A 23,359-nucleotide genomic window follows, 5' to 3' on the forward strand; every position below is an offset into this window, starting at 1 on the left:
GGCAGCCCTGGATCCCTGCGCACTCCGGGGCTGATGGAGGCGAGACCGGGGTTATTGGGTAGTCCGATGGCTCTTCTCCACTTCCTCCAGAAAGCCGCCACCCCTGTTCTCCAGACACGCTATCTGGGAACTCCCTAACGAGTCCGTGAGAACCGAGCCGTTCTCCATTAGCAGTCTGACCCCAGCAGAGAGCAGAGCATTTCCCTTCTCCCTTCTAGAAACAAGAAGTCTCCTAAGACAAGCCCAAGGAAAACTGGAAAACGTTATGGTGGAAACTAGGTATAGACTAACACCTCATACGTACATCAAGGTAAGGTCCAAATGGGTACGATTCACACCTAAAGGGTGATCCCATAAGCAAATCAAGAGCCTGGAATATCTTACCTCTCAGATTCATGGAGAAGGAGAATTTAAGACCAACAGAGACACGGAGAGCATGACAAAATGTAAAACAGACCATTTTGATTAGATAAAATTAAAAAAGGTTTTGTACAAGCAAAATCAATGCAACCAAAATTATAAGGAAAGCAGAAAATTGGGGGAAAGTTTTTCAATGAGAATCTCTGAGAAAGGCCTCATTTCTTAACTATATAGGGAACTGAATAAAATTTATAATAATACGAATCATTCCCAATTGATAGATGTCAAAGAATATGAACAGGCCGTTTTCAAAGAAATCAAAGCTATCTATAGTCATATGAAAAAAAATGCTCTAAATCACCATTGAGCAGAGAAATGCAAATTAAAACATCTCCAAGGCAACAACTATCAGAGTGAATAATATGACCAAAAAAGGAAATCATTAAGAGGTTCGAGGGGATGTGGGGAAAACTGGGACACTAATGCATTCTTGGTGGAGTTGTGAAGTGCTCCAACCATTCTGGAGAACAATTTGGAACCATACCTAAAGGGCTATAAAATTGTGTATAACCTTTGATCCAGCAATACCCCTGCTGGTTCTACATCCAAAACAGGGGGGAGGACCGATTTATATAAAAATTTTTATAGCAAAGGCTATTAAATAAAAAAAAATTTTTTTTATAGCACCTCTTTTTGTGGTGGCTAAGAATTGGAAATCAAAGGAATGGTCATCAATTGGGCAATGGCTAAATAAGCTGGGGTATGTGATTATAATGGAATATTATTGTGCTATAAGGAATGACAAACAAAATGATTTCAGAAAAAACTTGGAAAGACTTACACGAGCTGATGCACAGTGAAACAAACAGAATCAGAATATTATACACAGTAACAGCAATATTGTTCCACGAAGAACTGTGACTGACTTAGCTCTTCTCAGCAAAAGAATGATCCCAGATAATCCCAAACGACTAATGAAGCATTCTCTCTGCTTTCAGAGAAAGAACTGATACTTTTCATTTTTTTTTCTTTTATTGACTCTTGTATAAAATGACTAATATGTAAATAGTAAATAATAGTAAATAGTATGTAAAAAACCTATATCTGATTACCATATCAGGAAGGGGGAGGGAAGTTAGGGAGGATTCAAATTTGTAACTCAAATATTTACAGTTGGGGGAGGGGGGAAGCAAGTCCAAAAGTCTCTCTCTCAAGTGTTCTGGGTAATAATCCAGGGCCTTGATGGACAGAACTGTCTAGTTAAGAGATGGTCCAGATCCAGAGGAGACACTCCAGTATTTGTGCCACTGGGTGAAAGAAAATACTAGAGAGGAAAAAAATGGCAGGGTAAAGACAGAAAATATATGCTCCATGAATAGCATGGAGCTGGGAGGGAAGGGATAAGCATTTATTAGATGCCTTCTGTGTGCCAGGTATTATGCAAAGAACTTTACCAATATCGGTTTTTTTTCTTACAATGATCCTGGGAAGAAGGTATATTATTATCCTCATTTTACTGATGAAAAAACTGAGGCTGGGTCATACCACTAGTGTTTCAGGCAGAATTTGAGCTCAGTACTTCCTAACTCCAGCTCAGCTCTCAGGGAGATAAAGGCTTCCAGCCTCAGCTCAAAGAAGTCAGTTAGACTCAGTATTCCCATGGTGTATGGTCCAAGGTCTAGTCCTAAGGCTCTCTCTCCTTTCCTCTGTGCTCTGTCCTGGTAAGCTCATAGCCTTCGGCGAGTTCCCTTATACTCTATCATACCCAGCATGTAAACTGAACTTTTGTTCTAAACCTGCTCCTTCTCTCAATTGTCCGTCAAGAAGGAAGTCTCCATGCTCATCAAGGGGGAAATGGCTAAATAAATAGTAGTGCATGATTGTCACGGCAGAGAGTTCTATGGGAAGTGATGAGCAGAATGCTCTTGGGGGAAAACCCTGGAAAGTCCTTCATGAACTCTAGCAAAGTAAATGTGGTGTATACAGAGTAATAACATGTTCAGGGATGACCAAGAGCACTGACTTTACTATTCTCAGCAGTACAAGGATCCACGACTACAGGACTTAGGAAAAATCATACCCAGAGAAGAAGCTGATTGTGTCTGAATGCAGATAGAATCACACTCTACTCTTCTCTGCTTCTTTTTTTTTAAATTGGGATGAGAGATCTAGGGTTTTTTTTCACAACAGGACACATGGAAATATTTTTGCAAAAGTTCATGTGTGGTTTCTTAATGGGCTAGGGGTGGAGATAAGGGAGAGAATCTGGAAAGTTTTTTAAAAAATTTTAAATTGTTTTAAATGTAACTGGGGAAGATATTAAGTTACCTAACACAATAACATAAAAAAGAAGTCCCCACCCCTCCAGTCTCCAGATTCCCCTCCTTATCTCCCACCCCTCATAAGCTCTCTGTGGCTAAGACTCGTTGGTTCTATCTCCATCACCGGGTGGGCTTCTCCATTCTCGTGGCCGCCACCTAGTTCAGGCCCAGAACTTTGTCCCGAATGACTCGAGTGGCCTTCAGCGGCACACGGGTGCCAAACAGCGTGCCGGCAGCAGAGGCCTGACCCCATGATCCCCCACGAGCCTCCCGTCCACCAGGGACTGGTCTTTGTAGCACAGCCCTAATACTTAGAATGCTGCCAAGGCTGTGCCATCTGGAAGCAGGCCCACTCACAGGGGAGAGGTGGGGAGAGACATCTTCAGGAACTAACAGCTGGTTAGAGATTTGGGAAAGAGGGCCGGGAGGGAAACACTGTCATGGCCATGGGCAGAATGAGGCTCTCCTCCTGGGGCTGGGCTACAGCTATGGACACCCGGGTTCAAATCCCATTTCTGTCAGCTCCCTGGCCCTGGGCAAACGCTCAAAGCTTCATTCCTTCTCAATAAAATGGGTGTGCTCAGGGCATGATGCGCTCAGGGTTTGTATTTCCTGCTCAGTGCCTGCCAGGGATTAGGGATATAGCCACAGGAGACAGCTCCGTCCCCACCCTTGGGCCCTCAAGTAACTTGCATTCCTCCCAAGAAGCAATCATTTACGTGCTGAATCAGCACAGCTTTCTGGGTCCTGGGGGCTCTGACAGATGGTTTTTAAGGGACTTTTCTTTCACGGCCATTGAGGAAGAAAGAACCTCGTCCATTTCCAGGCCTCCTTTAACCCATGTAAACCAATGGTCCAGGAGTCCACTGGTTCCTGCAGCCTGGATGCACTTATCATGGAATGCCATGGGAATGATCCATGTTCCAGCTAGAAGTACATGGGCGTAGAGCTCCCAGAGAGCCACGAAGCCAGCTTAGCTGATCTCTGGGCATCCCTGTCCACCCTGTGTCTGTAATATATCTGAAAGCATCAGCTGCTATCAGCTCACTGTGTGACTTTTCCCTCTGGCTTCACTTCTGGGCCTCAGGCTCCACTCAGTAAAAAGTGGGGAGTGAGGAAGAAGAGGCCCTTAGAAATGGTAGCGCTTAGAACTGGAAGAGACCCTTCCTTTTCACAAAAGAGGAACATGAGCCCAAAGTTACTGGGACAAATCAGGGCCTGCTTGCCCTGAACCAATGAAGGCTGAGCTTTTCAGCACCAGGATCCAAGGGCTTCCACGGGAAGATCGGGCTGCTGCTTCCCAGACATTTTCTCTTTACAAGGAAAAAAAATTCAGGGAATATTGACAGATAACTGGCATCAAAGGCCAGGGGTGAGATGCCCCACAGCAGTGCAGCAACATGAAGCTTGCGGCTACCGACCCAATCCTTCAAATACCAAGTACTGCAGGGACCCAAGAAATGGAAATTGGTTTGGGGCAGAGAAGCCCAGGAAGGCATCCTGGAGGAGGCTGATCTCCATCTGGGCCAGAAGGCCACAGAAGCATCAGGTAACAGGCCCAGAAGTCCTTGAGAAGATAGCAGGAGACCATCCTGACTGGTGTCAGCCCTGCAGTGGGACCGGAAGCCATGGCCTCTGGATAAAACATAAGCTCTTTGACAGTAGAGAGTGTTTAATTTTTAAACCGGTCACTGGAGACAATGGCTGCTGGCAGAGAGGGGATACCAAAGTCCCAACTCCTGGAAACTAAGAGGAATTCTGTCTGTCCCTGGCAAGCCAGAATCTCCCCAGAGGGGGAAGCCCTTCAGCCAGGGAGGAAGGACGGAAAGGGACACAAATGAACCAACAGGAGGGAGCATGCTGAGACAAGAGAGGGAGAAACTGGAGCAAGTCCAGAACAGCAAGAGTGAAACTCCTTCCTCATCTCCTCCTCCTCCTCTCTGTGTCTCCCTCAGTCTCTCCATCAGGCAATTGGTAATTGCCCTTTTCATGGTTTCATGCATAAGACTACCAAGTAGTACTCTTCACCATCAGTTCTGCAGAACTCTGGTTGGTCACTGCATTGACCAGTTATTATGTCTTTAATATTCCCTGGTGGTTTCTGTACCAGTCAGTGGATCTTAAACAGAAACCCAATTCAAGGTTTTATTTCCAATATATATAAGGAACCGATTCCAAGTTATGAATAAAAGCCATTTGACAACTGATAGGTGATCAATGGCTTTGGACAGGCCGTTCTCAAAGAAAAACAACCAAATTTTGGAAAATGCTCCAAATCACTACCAGAGAAGGGCAAGTTAAAACAGCTCCAAGATCATAGCTCACACCCGGCAGACTGGCAAAGCTAATTTAAAAAATGAAAATGACAAATGAGGGAGGGGCTGCAGGGAAACAGATACCCTAGCACACAGCTAGTGAAGCTGAGAATGGGGCCAGCCATTCTGGAAAGTAACTTAGAACTAGGAGCCCAAAGTGCCCTGGTTCCTAAAGGGTATTTGTCTTTGGATCCAGTGATTATCAGAGTTAGGTCAATATTCCAAAGAGATCAAAGTGGAAAAGGAGACACATACACAAAGAATTCCGTGGCAACTTTTCTGTAGCAGCAAAGAACCAATGCGCCCATCAGCCGGGGAAAAGTCAAATTTTTACCTAAGGATGTCAAGGAGTACTATTGTACATAAGAAATGATGACAGGGATGGCCTCAGAGAAACAGGGGAAGGCTTGTATGGATTCATACAGGGTGAAATGAGAAGATTTAGGAAAACGATGTAGACAGTGATAACATGGTCAAAGCAAACAACTTTGAAAGACAAAATAACTGACCAATGCCGTGACTAGCCGGAGGATAGACCCACCTCCTGACAGAGGAAATCTACTAAATATCCAGAATGACATATATCTTTTCCAACTTAATTGAATGGGAATTTGTTTTACTTGACTATACACATTTGTGGATAACTCAATTCTGGGTTGGTTTTGTTTGTTTGTTTGTTTGTTTGTTTTCGGTGTAGAGGAGGGAGAAGGAAAAGAAAATGCTTTTAATTAAATGTAACTAAAAATGGTTTTCTCTAAAATGTCAGTATGTGTAGTGGTTCTAGTGCATTGAAAGTGATTAAAAGTAAAAGATGGGGGGAAGAAACAAAAGAGGGAGGGAGACAGAGAAAGAGAAAGCTAGAGATAGAAAGACAGGAAGAAAGAGAAAGACAACGAGATTGTCATTACTCAGGAAACACATAGAAAAAATTCTTTTTCTAAATAACCAAGATGTCTCCCCCCAACTCATCCCCTCACCCAAAGAAGAGGAACCATGTGGTTCTAGGGAAACAATAGAGATTTTATAGGTTAGTAATACTTTAGCAAACACAAAGCAGAAGGGGAAAAAAAAAAGATCATCACTATTGATCAGAGAAATGCAAATTAAGACATCCTTAAGGTACCACTCTACATGTCTCAGATTAAGATGATAGGAAAAGATGATAAATGTTGGATGGGATGTGGGAAAATTGGGACACGAATACATCGTTGGTGGAGTTGTGAACTGATCCAACCATTCTGGAGTGCAATTTGGAACTATGCCCAAATGGCTCTCAAACTGTGTGTCCCCTTCTATCTAGCAGTATCACTTTGGGGTCTGTATCCAAAAAGATCATAAAAGAGGGAAAAGAACCCACGTGTGTAAAACTGTTTGTAGCAGCTCTGTTTGTAGTGGCAAGGAGCTGGACACGGAGTGGATGCCCATCAGTTGGAGATTGGCTAAATAAATTATGGTGTATGGATGTAATGGAATATTATTGTTCTATAAGAAAGGATCACCAGGAGGATTTCAGAGAGGCCTGGGGAAATTTACAGGAAATGATGCTGAGTGAATTGAGGAGATTCAGGAAAATATTGAACACAGTAACAAGATTCTACAATGATCAACTGTGATGGATGTTGCTCTTTGCAGCAATGAGGTGATTCAGGCCAATTCCAATAGACTTATGATTGAGAGAGCTATCTGTATCCAGAGAGAGGATTATGGGGACTGGATGTGGATCACAACACAGATTTTCACCATTTTTGTTGTCGTTTGCTTGCTTTTTTTCTTTCTCATTTTTTTTTCCTTTTTCAACTGATTTTTCTTGTCCAGGATGATAAATGTGGAAATATGTAAAGAAGAACTGAACACATTTAACCTATATTAGACTGCTTGCTGTTGAAAACTGTCTTTGCATATATTTTGAAAATAAAAAGATTTTATTTAAAGAAATCACTAAAAAAAAGATTATGTTACATGGATGTGGACCCTCGTGGATTTCCCTGGATAAGCTAGAACTAGAACTAGAACTAAGAATGAGCTAAAAATGGTGGTAAGGGGCTGGTTTAGGATAATCTTTCTTACTAAGCCTCCATTAAGGCAATTGGTAACTGCCCTTTTCGCGGTTTCATGCATAAGGCTTTGCCAAGGACAGCTTTCCTCTGGAGTTAAGGAAAGATGTAAACTACAAAAGGCACATCCCTGGGTGTAGGGGGGGAACTCTGAGTAAGGTAGAAGACCCAGCAGCCCAGAGACCTGCTGACAATGTCTGGTTTGGCTCCCAGGGTGCTCTCACCCTTCCTGAGAAATCAAGGAAAGCGTGATAGTGGGGGAACTCTACCCCTGGGACCCCAAAGGAGGACCTGGAAGCCTCACTCTGACCATAGAGAGATGGCGGCCACCTGAGAGGGAGCAGTTGGCTTTTCTGCTAACTCTGCTAACTCAGAACCCCAGATGCTGTGACATTTTTATCTAGAAACATGAAGAAAAGTGTGCAGACTGAAACCACAGGCCCTGTGTCTGAATCTTGGTGCTTTCACTTACTGCCTGTGTGACCCTGAATCTTAGTTTTAAAGACACTGGGTGACATTTAATGTCAATCACCAACCGTGAGACTGCCTGCTCTCCTCCTCTACCACACAACCTGTATTTACTTGGTGTATCCCCATACTTGTCCCTAATAAAATCTAGACTTCTTAAGAGCAGCGTCTGTTTCCTTTTAGTCTCTTCATCCCCAGCACCTAGTTCCTGGACCACAATAGATGTTTAAGCAACGTTTATGGATTCTCAACCGTGTGTGCCTAAAACTGCTCTGCACATAGTAAGCACATTGGAAGCATTTACTGAATTGAAAGGCAGGTGGAAGCCCCAAAGTGGAGGACCTTGAATTATTCAGCTGATGAATTTGGACCCTGAACTATCAACCATTGCTCCCTAATGTATTCTGCCCTCCACCTGTTATCAGCTAAGAGTCCTCCACTTCTCTTCAAGCTTCCAACACCCTCCCCCACCTTCTGGCTTTGAACTAAATAAAACCCTGCAACCCAGGTAAGCAGCCTCACAGGCGTCCTTGCAGAGTCCATCATTCTTTTGGTTTTCAGAACATCTTGTGACTGGGGGGAGAGGGGGTGGGGTACTTTGTATGGCAGGTTCTATGCTGGAAAGAGGGCAGTGACTACAAAGAGTCCCCCTCCTCTTCATTCATCCTCAGTCACTCAGGATGAGTGGCTCTCATCTCCCCAACTTTAACCTTGCTTTTTTCCCAACTTGGCTATGACTGTGGAAGACGCCACCATCCCCCCGGCATCCAAGCTGCAGCCTCAGGATCATCCCAGGAGCTCCTCTTTCTCCTTTATCCCCAGATCCAATCTGCTGCCAGGATTTGTGGCTGCTATTCCAACCACTATTGAATATGCCTCCTTTTCTTTCCTCTCAGAGTCCAGACCCTGATAAAAAAACAAGAGGGTCCAGGGTGGAGGGAGCCCCTTGAGGCTGGCTTACCTCCACCTGGACCCTCTTGTTTTGTATCTTCCACACAGCTGCCAAAGTGATTTTTCCCAAAGCACAAAGCTGATCACACACACAGAACAAGGAGAAAAAATTATTCCAAGCCAACATTATTAAATTAAGAAAAAAACTTAACTCTGATCAATGTCATTAACAATTTCAATTACAGAGGTCAAATAAGAAAGCCTGCTTATTGCTGCTGTTCCGCCATGTCGGACTTCACGACCCCACGTGGGGTTTTCTTGGTAGAGTTATTGGAGTGGTTTGCTGTTTGCTTCTCTAGCTCTTTCTCAGAGGACAGGGTGAAGTGACTTGCCCAGTCACACAGTCAGTGTCTGAAGCCAGACTGGAACTCAGGGAGATGGATCCAGGCCAGTCACCAGCTGCCCGATAAAATTCGCTATCCGGCCCTTAAATCAGAGTGCAGACTGAGACAGGTTTTGGGGGCGTGGCCAAGGGAGATTATTTCTCTTGACCATATGTGTTTCTAACACGAAGGATAAATACTAAATGGCAAATTAATTCAGATATTTTAGAAAGTTATCAGATGATCTGGAGTGTGTTCAGCTAGGTTGAGAGAACAGGGTCGACCCTTGTGGAGTGGTCTACAAAACAATGAACCCATTGCAAACAAGAACTGAGCTTCTGGCTCAGAGGAGAGCATTGCTCTGGCCAAGCCCAAGTGCCTGAGGAGAAATCACCTGATAGGGAGAATAAGAAGCCCTGGCTTTGGCATTTCCCTGCCCTCTCCTATTCCTTGGCTAGAAGAGGACCTTGGGAATTTAAGAGGACCGGAGGATCCTATGAGCATGAAGCAGCATCCCTGTGACAGTAGCAGTAGGAGACAGTGGCTACAGTGGGAGCCGAGAGCAAATGAAACATGAGGAGGAAAGCAGGGAGCCCAATAGTAAATCTGCAACGTGCCAGAAGAGAACTCCATGAATAACCCTCAAAGTGGAAAAAGGACTTCCAGCTACTGGAGCTGTGGCACCTCTCTGCCACACTGAGTGAGCTTTAAGCTTGCACCCACTTTCCTCTGGATTCTGTATTGCTAGGCAAGCAGTATATGCTTTAGGGGGACATTTGGACCGATATTACAAACTCAGTAAATATATTTCTAAAAATTACTTAAATCTGGCTGGCCGATGTCAACTGATAACTGTGGAGGGTCTGGACAGTAGGTACTGTTGGAGTTTCATGATAGATAGATGATAGCTAGATAGAGTTATATCGCATTAGAAGACAACCCCCGATTCCTCAGTTACCCCCAGATGCTGAGGAGACGAGTCACCCAGCTAAGCTCTGGGGAGAATAGCCCCAAAGCCTACATGAGCTATACAAGCTATAGTCCTCATAACAAAAAAAATTTAATTATTGAGGCATTATTGTGCCAGCCTTTCCTTATAACATACTTGGGACGTTTTTGGAAATGAGGCAGTATGTTCAGTCACCCTGATTTCACTAAAAAATATTCTTTATAATAACGCTATCTACTCCTGCCTCTGTGACTTCACTGGTATAGAAAGCTCCCAGGTGAGGCAATCCCTCACTAATCCAGGTCAGTCCTTTCACTGACCTGGAGCTTATGGAAGGTCGCCCAGAGTACTGAAAGGTCAATGACTTGACAAAAATCACAGGCAGTTCCTAAATCCAGGTATTCCTGTGGAGTGAGCACTAAAACCGGAGTCGGGAGAGTTCCAATCTGGCCCCAGACACTAACTGTGAGACCCTGTTCTGATGAGGTTTAGATTTAGGGAATCAAAATGAAATTAGGGTTTCTGGGGGTCAGGGAGATATGGTCTAGTGGCAGGTTCGGGGTTCTGGGAACCGAATGGAGAGGTTGGGCTCCCCTGCAACCCTTGGGATTCAGCACAAGGATAGAGAGTTTTGGGGACTCCCTTCTGGAGGCGCAGAGGTTCTCTGTAAAGGAATTTCCAGACCCGAAAACCTAGATTGATAAAAGAAGTTTATTGTAGGAATTGGAAGGAAGGTTAGAAATCCTGACAGAGGCATAAAGTCTGGTTAGAGAAATACATGAGGATAAGGAGAGGATAACACTGGGAAAGAATATTATTCCAGCAAGCAGATCTATGGGAAATGGAGTTTGCACTGAGAATGCAGTTCTCAGGGGACAGAAGGTCCTGGCAGCAAAGGGAGCTGCCAAGGTCCATCTGCAAAGACCTTAGTTGATGGAAGCTCATTATATTGGTTATCTTGGTGGGGACTGGGACAACCAGAGCAGATCAAAACCAGTGGGGGCTGGGAGGGCCCAAATTGGTTCAGATCCAGTTGGGGTTGGGACAAGCCCAGGTCTCCTATTGGAATTCAAAGGGATGCTATTGACCAGGATTTGTGACTCAAAGGCCCCGGCATCCAGGAAAGACAATTGTGTCTGGGGACGATATGTCTCAGCCAGGAGGGGCTGGGAATCTGAAAGGAATCATAGATCAATAGGAAATATAATTTCTTAAAGGGATCCCAGCCCACTTCATGTTCAACTCATTTAACTTTTGTCTGTTTTGATCTCTCCCTCGCTAAGATAAGCATGATGACAGAACCTCCCTCCCAAGGTTGTCATGAGAATCCAAAGAGATAATATTTGTGAAGAGCTTTGCAAACCATAAAGTCGTATATCGATGTTTGATATTCCTGACCTTGAGATTCTCTATACATATACCAAATATAAATTAAACTAATAACATTTTAGTGAAAGAAACAAGAGTTCTGTGCCAATGTAAAATAGAAACCATTTTAAAACAACATTTCTTTTTTAAAATTTTTTTCTATTTAAGATATATGTTTATCAATTAATCAATAGGAACTTAAGTGCTTACTATGTACAAGACACTGGAGTAGACAATGACAGTACAAAAGCCAAAGCCAAATCAGCTCCTGCCCTCAATGATCTTACATTTTATAATTTACATAATATATGAGTACACATATATAATAGTAATATATGTGTAATTTACAAATGTCACATATCAAGGAGTTTATGCTTTTTATTTTCTTTTTTATTGAAGAAAGAGTTTGAAGACTTCGACCATATTCAACGGGGAGTCACTGACAATTACTGAGCAAGAAAGAGGCCCATTTAAGGCAGCAGTTTATGAAGATGAATCTGGCAGTATGGTGTGGGATAAAGCAGAGGAGGAGGAAACAAAGTTGGGAGGTTATTGCAACAGGCCGGGTGATAGCCCAAGCCCTGGACTAGGGTGGGGTGGTTGAGATAGAAATGAACAGTCAGTCATGGGAGGCATATTATCAAAGAAAAAGTCTTGGCTGACTTGAGGTGACAATCACAGGCTAGCAAAGAATCCAAGATGTCTCACAGCTTCTAAACCTGGACCACAGGGAGACGCGCTGTCCCGTCACCAAAAAGAGGGAAATCTGAAAGAACCCTCTGCACTCAAATATCTGTCAGCATTTCTTGTGGAAGAAAAGAACTAGAATCAAAGCACGTGCACAGGACAAGAGCTGAACACATTGGGCTTTATGGATCTGTGATGGAACCTTCCTGTAACCATCCAAATCCTGCTTGCCATCTGTGCACTTGGACAAGTCTATAGCCTCTGGGACTCATTTTCCTCATCTGCAAAATGGGTGGTGATGGTCTAGATTGTCTCTGAGATCCTAGTCCTAGATAGAGAATTGTAATGAACAAAGAGAAATGTAATGAACAAAATGAACATTGTAATATCAATGAAAGGAAAAACAAACCGATGCTGAATACTGCCTAATGATCACAATTAGCTTTGGCCCCAGAGGGGAACTGGGAAAATGCATGAGAGGTATTGGAGTTAGTCAGTTGTGGCAGCCTATGGGCTTTGTCACAAGGTGTAAAGGGCTGAGACTCTGAAAAAGGAGGGCTTGAACAGGACAAGGGAGCACTTAAGGCTAATTACCTGTTCGCTATGAGACAATGACTCTATTAGCATATGCTTTGGATAAATGGCTCTTCTCACCGTTTGGTGCTTACTGAATGCTTGGTGTTAAGATAATAGTAGACAAGGATTTGAGGGCAGGGTGAGAGAGGGGTGAGAGAATGACTTTTGTGGCAAGACAAGGAGGAGAGAAGTTGGTGACTTTGGATGAGAATCCAGGAGAGATCATTGACAAGCTTCGGGGCAGTTTGTCTGTTTCCTTCACTTCTCCCCAAAGACCAAAGGACTTTAATTTATCCTGACTCTGGCTGACCCCGAGGCCCTCCAAGGAACTAGCCCATACTCCACAGGAAGGCTCCCTAGAATGTCCACGTGGCGGTCCCCAGCAGGCAGAGGAAAGGGCAGGGGGATGTTAGAGATGCTGGCCTTCAAGAGAACCAAGGCTAATTCTCTAAATGATAAATGGTCAAAGGATATGAACAGACAATTTTCAGATGAAGAAATTGAAACTATTTGTAGCCACATGAAAAGGTGCTCCAAATCACTATCGGTCAGAGAAATGCAAATTAAGACAACTCTGAGGTCTCACTACACACCTGTCAGATTGGCTAAGATGACAGGAAATGATAATGACGAAAGTTGGAGGGGATGTGGGGAAACTGGGACACTGATGCATTGTGGGTGGAGTTGTGAACGAATCCAACCATTCTGGAGAGCAATCTGGAACTATGCCCCAAAAGATTCATACTATGCATCCCCTTTGACCCAGCAGTGTTACTACTGGGCTTATACCCCAAGGAGATACTAAAGAAGCGAAAGGGACCTGTACGTGCCAAAATATTTGTGGCAGCCCTGTTTGTAGTGGCCAGAAACTGGAAACTGAATGGATGAATCATGGTGGGAGAAGGTGTTATTATTCCCATTATGCAGATAGGGAAACAGGCTGAGGGATGCTGTCACTTGCCCAAGGTCACATAAGAAGGAAGCACCTGAGGCCTCAGAACCCCCGTTTCCTTGAGTCTGGTTCCAGGGTTCTATACATAGGCAACCCTGCTGAAAAGGGAGGAGTCAGAGGAGTGGGAGAGGCCTGAGTGAGGAGGGGCTCCCTCTGAGGACTTAGGTGCTTGTGGGATCCCCAGAGGTTCCTGGCAGGGCAGTGATGGAGGAAGGCGGGGGTGGAGTACTGGCGGCAGTGCTGCTGATCCTCCTCTGTCAGTCTCACCCTCCTCCACAATCCTCCAAGTCCAGTGGCAGCACAAGTCGGGACAGTGACGGCTCGGGGCGCAGGGGGACGGGGGCATCGTGGATGTCGGGCCAGGCTCCCAGTATCCAGCGCGCCTGCCTCAGCTGCCCTCACAGCCTCTCAAACTAACTGTTCTCCTCCACCCATTGCGCCGAATGGTCTCCCGCACTTGGGCAGACATCCCCAACTCGCCCAAGGCTTCAGGCCCGGCAGTTCCCCTCAGCCTGGCCTAGCCCGTCTGCCAAGATGGTTTGGAAGGGTGTGGCTGCTGGGCAAGCTGAAGCTTGAGTGGCAGGTGGACACCCCGGGGGAGAGCAGCCCTCCCCCTGAACACCTCATCTGCAGCTACAGATTTGTGAGCTGGGGCGGCTAGGGACCGGCGGGTAGGGCCCAGGGTCTTGGGAGCAGGAAAAGCCGAGTTCAAACCTGACCTCAAACACTTCCTGCTTGTGAGCCTGGGCAAGGCACTTCACCTTATTTGCCTCAGTCTCCTCCTCCTGTAAAATGAGCTGGAAAAGGAAAGAGCAAGAATCAGACAAAAGAGAAACATATGAAGAGCAACAAAAGTTATTTCACGTAAGGAAACTGGAAATCGAGGCTGTTGGAGAAGGAGAAATGGCAGTGATGACATGCCGGGCCAGAGCAGGAGACAGAGGGGGAAGGAGGAGAACAAAGTGAGGGGGTGAGCCTCTGAGCACCTCCTGGCTTGTGGGCTCATCTGGAAGAGGGCCTAGAGAGGGTCAGTTCTGGTGGGGAAGGTGGGGGGATCTTGGGAATCTCTGTGAGAGAGGAGCAGCTGTCTATGGAGTTGGGGAGCATCGGCTCTGGTGGGGAGGACGGGGAGTGTCTGGGGAGGGGGAGAGCCACTGCCCAGGGTAGGGGAGCACCATTCTGGGGGCGTTCAGGCAAAGACCAGAGAAGCTGGTACCCAGGATGCCCAGGGCCCAGGAATTCGTCTCAGATGATCCCCTGGGCTGACTCTTGGACTCTAATTCTTCAGGGACCGGGGCTGTCTGAAGTCCTGTACAGCTCGAGGCCGTAGCCAGCTTCCCAGGGCATGCGGGGTTTGGGCATTGTTGGTGCCAAAGGGCTGCCAGCCTCCCCACCCCCTGGAGACGCAATGAGTCAGACTCACACACGTTCCTGAAACATCACCTCATCTACTTTGGCGACACGAACTGTACGTGCTGAGTAACAGCAGCAGAAACGCTGGCAAAGGTGGTTTGTACCAAAGATCTTTCCCCCCAACAGAAAACGCTGCCGAGGCAGTGCAGGGCAGGGGCCAGTGTTCGGAAAGCTAGTGTTTGGACTTGAATTTGATAGCCCGGCAGAAACTAGATACAGACCGAGATCTCACACCTATACCGACATCAGGTCGAAATGGATTCATGATTTAGAGACAAAAGGTTGGACGACAAACAGAAGAGGAGAGCAAGGGATTGTTTAGCTGTCAGATCTTTGGATAAGAAAGGAATTTATGGCCAAAGAAGTAGAGAACATTATGAACCTCAGAATGGATCATTTTGATCACATTCAATTAAAAAGATTTTGCACAAACAAAACCCACGGAGCCAGGATTAGAAAGAAAGCAGAAAGCTGGGAAATACTTTTTGTAGCCAGTGTTTCCAATAAAGATCTCATTTCTAAAATATAGAGAGAATCGAGTCTTCTGCCTTTCTTTGTGTCCCAAGCATTTAGCACAAGGAGACATTAATAAATGTTGACTACTGGGTCTGTATCCTGCCGAGATCGTAAAAGAGGGGAAAGGACCTGCATGTAGCAGCCTTTTTAGTGATAGCAAAGACCTGGAAATTGAGCGGACGTCCGTCAATTAGGGAATGGGTAAATAAATCAGGATATGTGAATGTAAGGGAATATTATTCCTCTATAACAAATGATTAAAGAAAAGCCTTGGAAGACCTCCATGAACTGATGCTGATGAAGCGAGCAGAACCAGGAGAACATTGTACACACTAACGAGATTTTGTGATGATCAACTGCGATGGACCTGGCTCTTTTCAACCATGTGGTGATAAAAGGCAGTTTTAATAGGCTTGGGATGGAAAATGCCATCCGCATCCAAAGGAAGGGCTTTGGAAATCGAATATGGCTCAAAGCAAAGTATTTTCCCTTTTTCTGCTTGTTTGCTTTTTCTTTCTCATGGTTTTTCTCCCTTTTAATCTGATTTTTCTTGTGCAGCAACGTGAATATGGAAATATGTTTAGAAGAATTACACGTTTAGCTTATTTGACTTGCTGTCTTGGGAAGGGAGGTATGGGAAGGAGAAAGAAAAAAACTGGAGCACAAAACCTTATTAAAGTAATTAATTAAATTATCATTAATTAGAGATTAATTAAATTAAAATTTAATATCAGTATTAATTAATTAAAATAGATTAATAAAATTAATGTTGAAAACTATTTTTACATGTATTGGGGAAAATAAAATAGTATTGAGAAAAAAATGGAAAGACCTGCCTCAGACACTCATCGGTGCCGGGCCTCTTCCAGGGGCAGGGGCTTCATCCATCAGTCCGGCAGTAGTCTTGGGGGGAATATCAAGTGAGAAAATATGGATCAAGGGCTTTGCATAGCTTAAAAGTCTCCAGAAATGTAAGCAGCGAGTGTTATGTGCACGGCTATTATTAGTATCTGACTCTGGATTTGTGCCCTGGTCTACCTGAACTGTGTGATCTTAGGCCAGTCATTTCTCTCTGGGTTTCAGCTTCCTTCTTGGGAAAATGAAGGACATGACAGGCTCCCTAAATTCGAGCATTTACAGTCAGAGTTTGGGGTTCAGTTTCTTCATCTGTAAAGTGGACTTGATGGCCTCAGAGGCCCCTCCAGCTTCACTGCCAGTGTCCTGGAGAGCATGCAGAGTAGGCAGGGTGAGAGACAGGTGCAGCCCTGGGCGAGCTCAGGCACATCCTTGGGCGGCCGGGGGGCAAAGTGCATCCAGCATCAGGTCAACAAGACCCGGGTTCAAATCCAGCCTCAGACACTTCCTTTCTGTGTGATCAGGCAAGTCACTCAACCTTGTTTGCCTCCATTCCTCATCTTAAAATAAGTTCACCACAAACCGCTCCAAGATGTTTGCTAAGAAAAGCCCAAAAAGGTTGGACCCGACAGGGCAGCAGCAATAGCCAAAAGAAGAGGCCCCCCCCTTGGGGCTGGGCGGGTGTCCCCCTGCTCTCTGGGATCAAGGAGAAGCTAAGGGTGCTCATTTTTCACTTCCACACGTCATGGGAACCGGACCCTCAGCAGCTGTGGTTATCCCCGCTTTTATCTCCGTCTCTCATTTTGGTCAAATGAGCAACGTCTAACCGCTCCCACTAACCACTGCACTAACACCCCAAAAGACTGCAGCGGGAGTGAGGGATGAGGGCCCTGCCCTTGGGAGAGGCCAGGGAGAGAGACCAGGATGGGGGGAAGGGAGGGAGGGAGGCCAGGATGGGGAGCAGGGAGGGAGGGAGACCAGGATGGGGAGCAGGGAGGGAGGGAGGCCAGGATGGGGAGCAGGGAGGGAGGGAGGCCAGGATGGGGAGCAAGGAGGAAGGGAGGCCAGAGAAGCAACACCTGAGCCAGGGTGGGAGAGGCTGAGGGAGGTGGCTTTGAAAGAGACAGAGAAGCCATTCAGGCTGGCAGGGCAGAGCCCAGATTTCTGGGGTCTGACTCTAGCCAGGGCTGAAAGAAACCCCTGTCCCGACCATTCCTCCTCCACACTCCACTAAGAAAACAGCCAGGCCCTGGACTCCCCCGTGCAAAGAGAATCCTGGGCCCCTGCTAAGACCGCCGGCCCCACTTAAAGCCTCAGGCCCCTGCTGGGGTGGGGGGGGGGGAGAAGGGCCGGGGCAGAGCTGAGCCCCCGCGGCTGCCCTCCCTCCCTCAGCCCTTTTCCGGAGGTTCTCTTAACCACAAGTCTAGCACCTATGCAAGAGCCCCGCTCTCTCTGGCCATGTGTGGGAACCCGCGGGCCCTCGGGAGGCCCTCGGCCAGAAGGGAAAGGGCAGGATGCTAAGGCAGCAGAGCCGGGGCTGGCTCGCCCTAGTCCCCCCCTTCTGGGGACCCGGTTCCCTCTTTTGGAAAAGGGGGTTTGAAGGAGACACGGGGGGGGGATGCTCCACAGCCCCGGGAGCTGCAACAGCCTCCCCATTTGCCAGAGACTCCCCGGTCCGCTTCCCCCTCCCCCTTGTCCCCCCACCTCGACCCTCAAACTACAGAACGCCAAAGCCCCTTCTCCACACGTGGGAGCACAGTGCGACTCCTCCCATCCCCGCAGAAAACCCCCTCCCTGCCGGGACGTCCCGCCGGGGGAAAGCTGGTGGGGCCCAGCGGGAGCCCCCACTCTCCCGGGCGGCCGAGCTGCCCCCCCCCCCCGCCCCTCCCGCAGAGGACTGAAAGCTTCGGCCAAGGTGGGCGGCCCCGGGCCGGGGAGGCCGTCCGCCGCCTTCCGGTGCGGGCCCGGGGCGGGGTCCGTCCGAGAGGGGGAGGGAGGGAGGGAGAGGGGCGAGGGGAGGCGGGCGCTCTCCGGGTCCTCCCCCAGCGGCCCCGGAACCTCCGGGTCCGAGCGACTCCCCTCTGCCTGGGCGGGCGGAGCCCCCGCTAGAGCCGAGGGCAGGGGGAGGGCCCTCTCCGCCCCCCTCCCCCGGTACCTCCCATTGCAAACGTTCTCTGAGGAGAAGAGGGGGCCGGGCCCGGGCCGGGAGCCCCACAGGCACCCCCCCCCCCGGGAAGCCTTAGACAGTGGCCACCCTCAAAATCTATCCACCCAGGGCTGTGTGAGTGTGTGAGTGTGTGTGAGTGAGTGTGTGTGCGCGCGTGTGCTAAAACCTGCCGTTTCCGAGGCCCGCTGCCCCGCCCCACTCTATTGCCAAACACCCAAACCGCAGCTCCCCAAACCCGGCCCAACCAGCCCGGAGCGCAGCGGGCCGCGAGCGCACCCCCGTCTCCCAGCGAATCCCCCGGACGTGTCCATTCATCCACACGCACACACACTCGCACACATACACACACGGACACACACTCACACGCACACACGGACACACACACGCACACGCACACACAGTTCCAAGCGCACCAAACATAGTCACATAACACACGCCTTCCTCCCCACACACATGGTCCCACACATACGCAAAGTTACCCAGTTACGCTTACGGAGTTTCACACACCCGCACACACCCGCACACTCACTCACACTCACACACGATCCCAGGCTCTGGAGGTACAAACCTCCCCGGGGAAGCCCACGTCCACACAGGCACAGACAGTTCCGCGCACACGCACCCCCGGGTCCCCGGGGGGGGGGAGGGGGGAGAGGGGGAGGCCGGGATGCTCACCATGCAGCGCCAGGAAGTCTCCGTTAGAGTCCATGGCAGCTGGGGCTCGCGCCAGCTGTGCCAGTTGTTCCGTGAGCAGGGACTGGAGGCCGGTCTTGGGAGAGGAGGCGGGTAGACAGGCGGGCGGGCGGGAGGGAGGCAGGCCAGCCCAGCCCCAGCCTCAACACTGCCTCCCGGGCTCTAGCTCCGGCCCTCCGGCCCCTCCCCCGAGGCCGGGACACCGACCCCCCGCCCCCCCCGGGGCCGCCCCGCCCGGAATTATGTGCGGCCGGGCCCTTTTGGGAGTGGGCCGGGAATAAGGACCCTGCCCTGCCCCGGCCCGATGGGCCCCTGCCCCGCCCCGCCCCACACAAAGCCATGCCGGCCGGCCTCCAGCCCTCCCGTCCCCCGGACTCTGAGGGGATGATGGTGAGGCTGAGGAGTGGAGGCAGGAGGCCCCGGCCCGGCCCACACACCATCCCCCCTTCTGTCCTGTGCCCTATCTCCTCCAAAGGATGGGCCTGGGGCACCATTAGCTGCTGCTTTCCTCCACCCCCGCTCAGTGCCGGCCCCCCTTTCCTTCCTCCCCAGTCTCAAACCTCCCACTCTCTGTCTCTGTCTCTATCTCTCTCTGTGTCTGTTATCTGTCTCTTTGTGTCTCTGTCTCTCTGCCTCTGTCTCTTTCTCTGTCTTTTTGTGTCTCTGTGTGTCTGTTTTGTTTCTTTCTCTCCCTCTCCTTCCTTCCCTCTCCTTTTCTCCCTCCCACCCTCCGTCCCCCTCCACTCTCTCCTGCCTCCACCCCCAGCCCTCCTGTCCCAGAGAGAGAGCACTAGAGTCCCGTCGGGGTCTCCTCATGGCTTGGCTTGGGGGACCCTTGGAGACGACCCCGCCTAAGCCTAGGCTCAGACTCCCCTGGCCCAGCTTGGGCGGGGGCCGAGGCGCATCCAGCGTGGGGCAGAGCCCAGTCCTCAGCCATTCGGGAGCCGGGCGCGCCCCAAGCGGGAGCCAAGAATAGCCTTGGCCTGGGAAAGCTGCAGGGAGGAGGCTGCTGGGCTCCCCTCGCCTCCCAGACCGCAGGTCCAGACTCTCATTAGCCGAGGGGGGCAGAGGGAAGCTGGAGACACGGAGCGCTTTGTGGGGAGCCGGGCCCCGGGGTGGCCCGCCGCCTGGCACCCCTTCAGCCCTGCCCTCCTCCAGGAAGTCTCAAGGCAAAGCGGGTTAACTTCCCAGCCTCCCTCCTCCCCCTTCCGTCCCCCCCCCCCTGGAAAGCCGCTTGGCTGGCTCCGGGCAGCGCAGTGCTCAGAGGTCCCCGAGCTTCCCGGCTGATGCTTCTGGGGCTGGCGGCCTCCTCCCTCCTCCCTCCGCCCATCCCGAGGGAAGGTTGGCCCAGGACACGGGCAGGGAGGCTGCGGACTGGGGCAGTGGAGGGGCAGTGCTGCAAGTTCTCAACCGGGCCTCCTGCAACTCGTCCAGCTGCCCGAGGCCTTTCCTCCTCTATAAAAGGGCAGATTTTCTCAGGGACTTCTCTGTCCCAGGGCTGGGGGGCAGCTGCCAGGAGACCCTAAAAGCTCAGGGCAGTGAAAAGCTGCCCTTTCCCGGGAGCTCCCTGGGGCAGGGGCAGGTAGCAGGAAAGGACCACTCTGGGCCAGCAGAGCGCTCCAGCCCCGGTGCCAATTGGGGGCCACACCCGATGCCAGCTCTGAGCCTGGAGTCACGTGACTAAAGGAAGCCACTTAAAGAGGAGGCCCAGTGATCCCTTTCTGGGGCACCAAGCATCAGAGGATGAGGCGCCCCGGCCTCCTCGAGAAGGAAGTTGTGGGCAGGCTAAGTGAGGTGACTCAGTGGAATTCCCACAATCAGACCAAGCTCTTCCTAGTCTTGGAGCACAGGAAGTGCCAGAAAAGTGCCAGCCCTCCACTTGGCACCTATTTTTCAGGTTCCAGAGGAAGACTAGAAAAACTGGTGGAAATCTACAGATGGGTGGGTGGATGAAGGAAAGGAAGGAGGAAGAAAGAAGGGAAGGCAGAAAGGAGAGAGGGAAGGCAAGCAGGTACACAGGGCAATATATCTGTGCAACAGGATGGTTCCCAGACTTGGAAAACTCTCTCTCCATACTCAATGTATGTGTCTCAGAATCCTTGTCAGCTCAAATGTCATCTGATGTGGGGAAACTCTGTCTTTCTGTCTGTCTCTGTCTGTCTGTCTGTCTGTCTCTCTCTCATACACACACACACACACACACACACACACACACTCTACTGGAAAGTAGTCTGCTTTGATCTCCATAGACTCCTCCTCTTCTCCATTGATGAATAGCATTTTTCATTGTGTTATTGAGCTAAATCCTTCACACCATTGTACAATGCTGCTGTTACTGTGTTACTACCGGTTCTCTCCACTACACTTTGTATCAGTTCACCAAAGTCCAGGTTTTTCTGAAATCATCCTGCTTGTTATTTCTTACAGCCCAAAAGCATTCTATTGTAATTACAAACCACAGCTTGTTCAGCCATTCCCCAGTTGATGAATATTCCTCAGGATCCAATTCTTTGTCACCACAAAAAAAAATAAAAATAAAAATAGAAATAAAACAGAGCGGTTACCAATATTTTTGGTACAAATAGGTCTTTTGCCCTTATTCGTGATCTCTTTGGGATGTATTAATGGGATTGCTGAATCAAAGGGTATGCTGAGTTTATAATCTTTTGGGCATGGTTCCAAATTGCTCTTTAGAATGGTTGGATCAATTCAAAACAAAGCATTAATGTCCCAGTTTTTCCATATCTTCTCCAGAGTTGATTTTCCTTTTCTATCATTTTAGCTGATCTGGTCCTTGTGAAGTAGTACCGCAAAGTTGTTTAATTTGCATTTCTCTAATCAATCTAATCTCTAACCAAATCTAATCAAGAACAAGTCTTCTTAAACTTTTTTCCATTCACAATCCCTTTTCACTGAAATTTTATATGACATATAAATAGATCTATAGTAAATAGATATATAAATCAAACATTTACTGATAGTTATAAATTTATTTTAAAACAATTCTTTGTGAATGAATTCTTTGTGAATGCCAATCAGTTGGAGAATGGCTGAATAAATCATGGTATATGAATGTTATGGAATATTATTGTTCTATAAGAAATGATCAGGGGGATGATTTCAGAGAGACCTGGAAAGACTTACAGGAACTGATGCTAAGTGAAATGAGTAAAACCAAGAGAACATTGTACACGGCAACAAGATTATGTGATAATCAACTCTGATGGACATGGCTCTTCAACAATGAGGTGAATCAGGCCAGTTCCAATAGACTTGTGATAGAGAGACCCATCTGCATCCAGAAAGAGGATCATGGGGACTAAATGTGAATCACAACATAGCTTTTTCACCTATTTTTGTTTGCTTTTTCGAATTTTTTTACTTTTTTGATCTAAATTTTCTTGTGCAGCATGATAAAGATGGAAAATGGTGAGAAGAATTGCATGTGTTTATATTGAATTACTTGCTGTCTAAGGGAGGAAGCGGGGGGGGGAGGGGGGAAAGGATGGAGAAAAATTTGGAACACAAGTTTTGTAAGGGTGAATACTGAAAACTATCTTTGCATGTATTTTGAAAATAAAAAAGCTATCAAAAATAAAAACAATTCTTTGGTATATATGTAATCTTCCCATTTATTAAAGATAAAAGCAAATTAACATATAAATGAGATGGATGTGCTTGTTTATTTTTACATCAATAAGTCTTGGTGGAATATTGATTCCTTTTACTGCTGCCAATTTTTTTTTGTGATCCCCACATTGTTACATGACCCTATGTGGACTTGCAATCCACAGTTTAAGAAGCTTTGATTAAGAGCATTTTTACATTACAATAGATTGTTTCTTCATCTGAATACTGCCTGCTCATATCCTTTGACCATTTATCAGTTGGGGAATGGTTTGTATTCCTATAATTGGTTCAGTTCTGTATATATTTGAGAGAAGAGGCCTGTATCAGAGATGCTTGTTTATCAGCTTTCTGCTTTCCTTCTAATCCTGGTTGCATTGATTTTGTTTATGCAAAGCCTTTTTAATTGAATGTAATCAAAATTATCCCTTTTACATTGTGTAATGCTCTTTATCTCTTGTTTGGCCAAAAATTCTTTTTTTTTCCTCCATAGATCTGATAGATTAACTACTTCTCGCTCTCCTAAATTGCTTATGGTATCACCCTTTATGAGTGAATCATGTACCCATGCTGACCATATCTTGTTATGTGGTGTAAGATGCTGGTCCTAACTAGTTTCTGTCATATTTTCCAACTTTCCCAGTATTTTTATATTTTTAATCAAAATCTGGGGTATTTGGATTTATCAAACAACAGGTCACTATGGTCACTGACTACCAGTTGGTGTATGTGTTCCACTGGTCCATCACTCTTATTTTTTGGTG

The 23,359-nt window shown here is 47.7% G+C and overlaps 1 protein-coding gene across 1 annotated transcript in view; it reads right to left on the reverse strand.

The window, feature by feature from the left end:
• PLCD1 (phospholipase C delta 1) overlaps positions 1–19,107 on the reverse strand; it is a 54,511-nt gene extending 35,404 nt beyond the window's left edge. Inside the window, exon 1 of the mRNA XM_031951655.1 lies at positions 18,951–19,107. Coding sequence (XP_031807515.1) covers positions 18,951–18,984 — 34 coding nt within the window. The 5' untranslated portion in view covers positions 18,985–19,107. The remainder of the gene's footprint in view (positions 1–18,950) is intronic.
• Positions 19,108–23,359: the final 4,252 nt, after the last annotated feature.

This window comes from Sarcophilus harrisii, chromosome 1 (genome assembly GCF_902635505.1).
Source record: "Sarcophilus harrisii chromosome 1, mSarHar1.11, whole genome shotgun sequence".
Classification (NCBI taxonomy): Eukaryota; Metazoa; Chordata; class Mammalia; order Dasyuromorphia; family Dasyuridae; genus Sarcophilus; species Sarcophilus harrisii.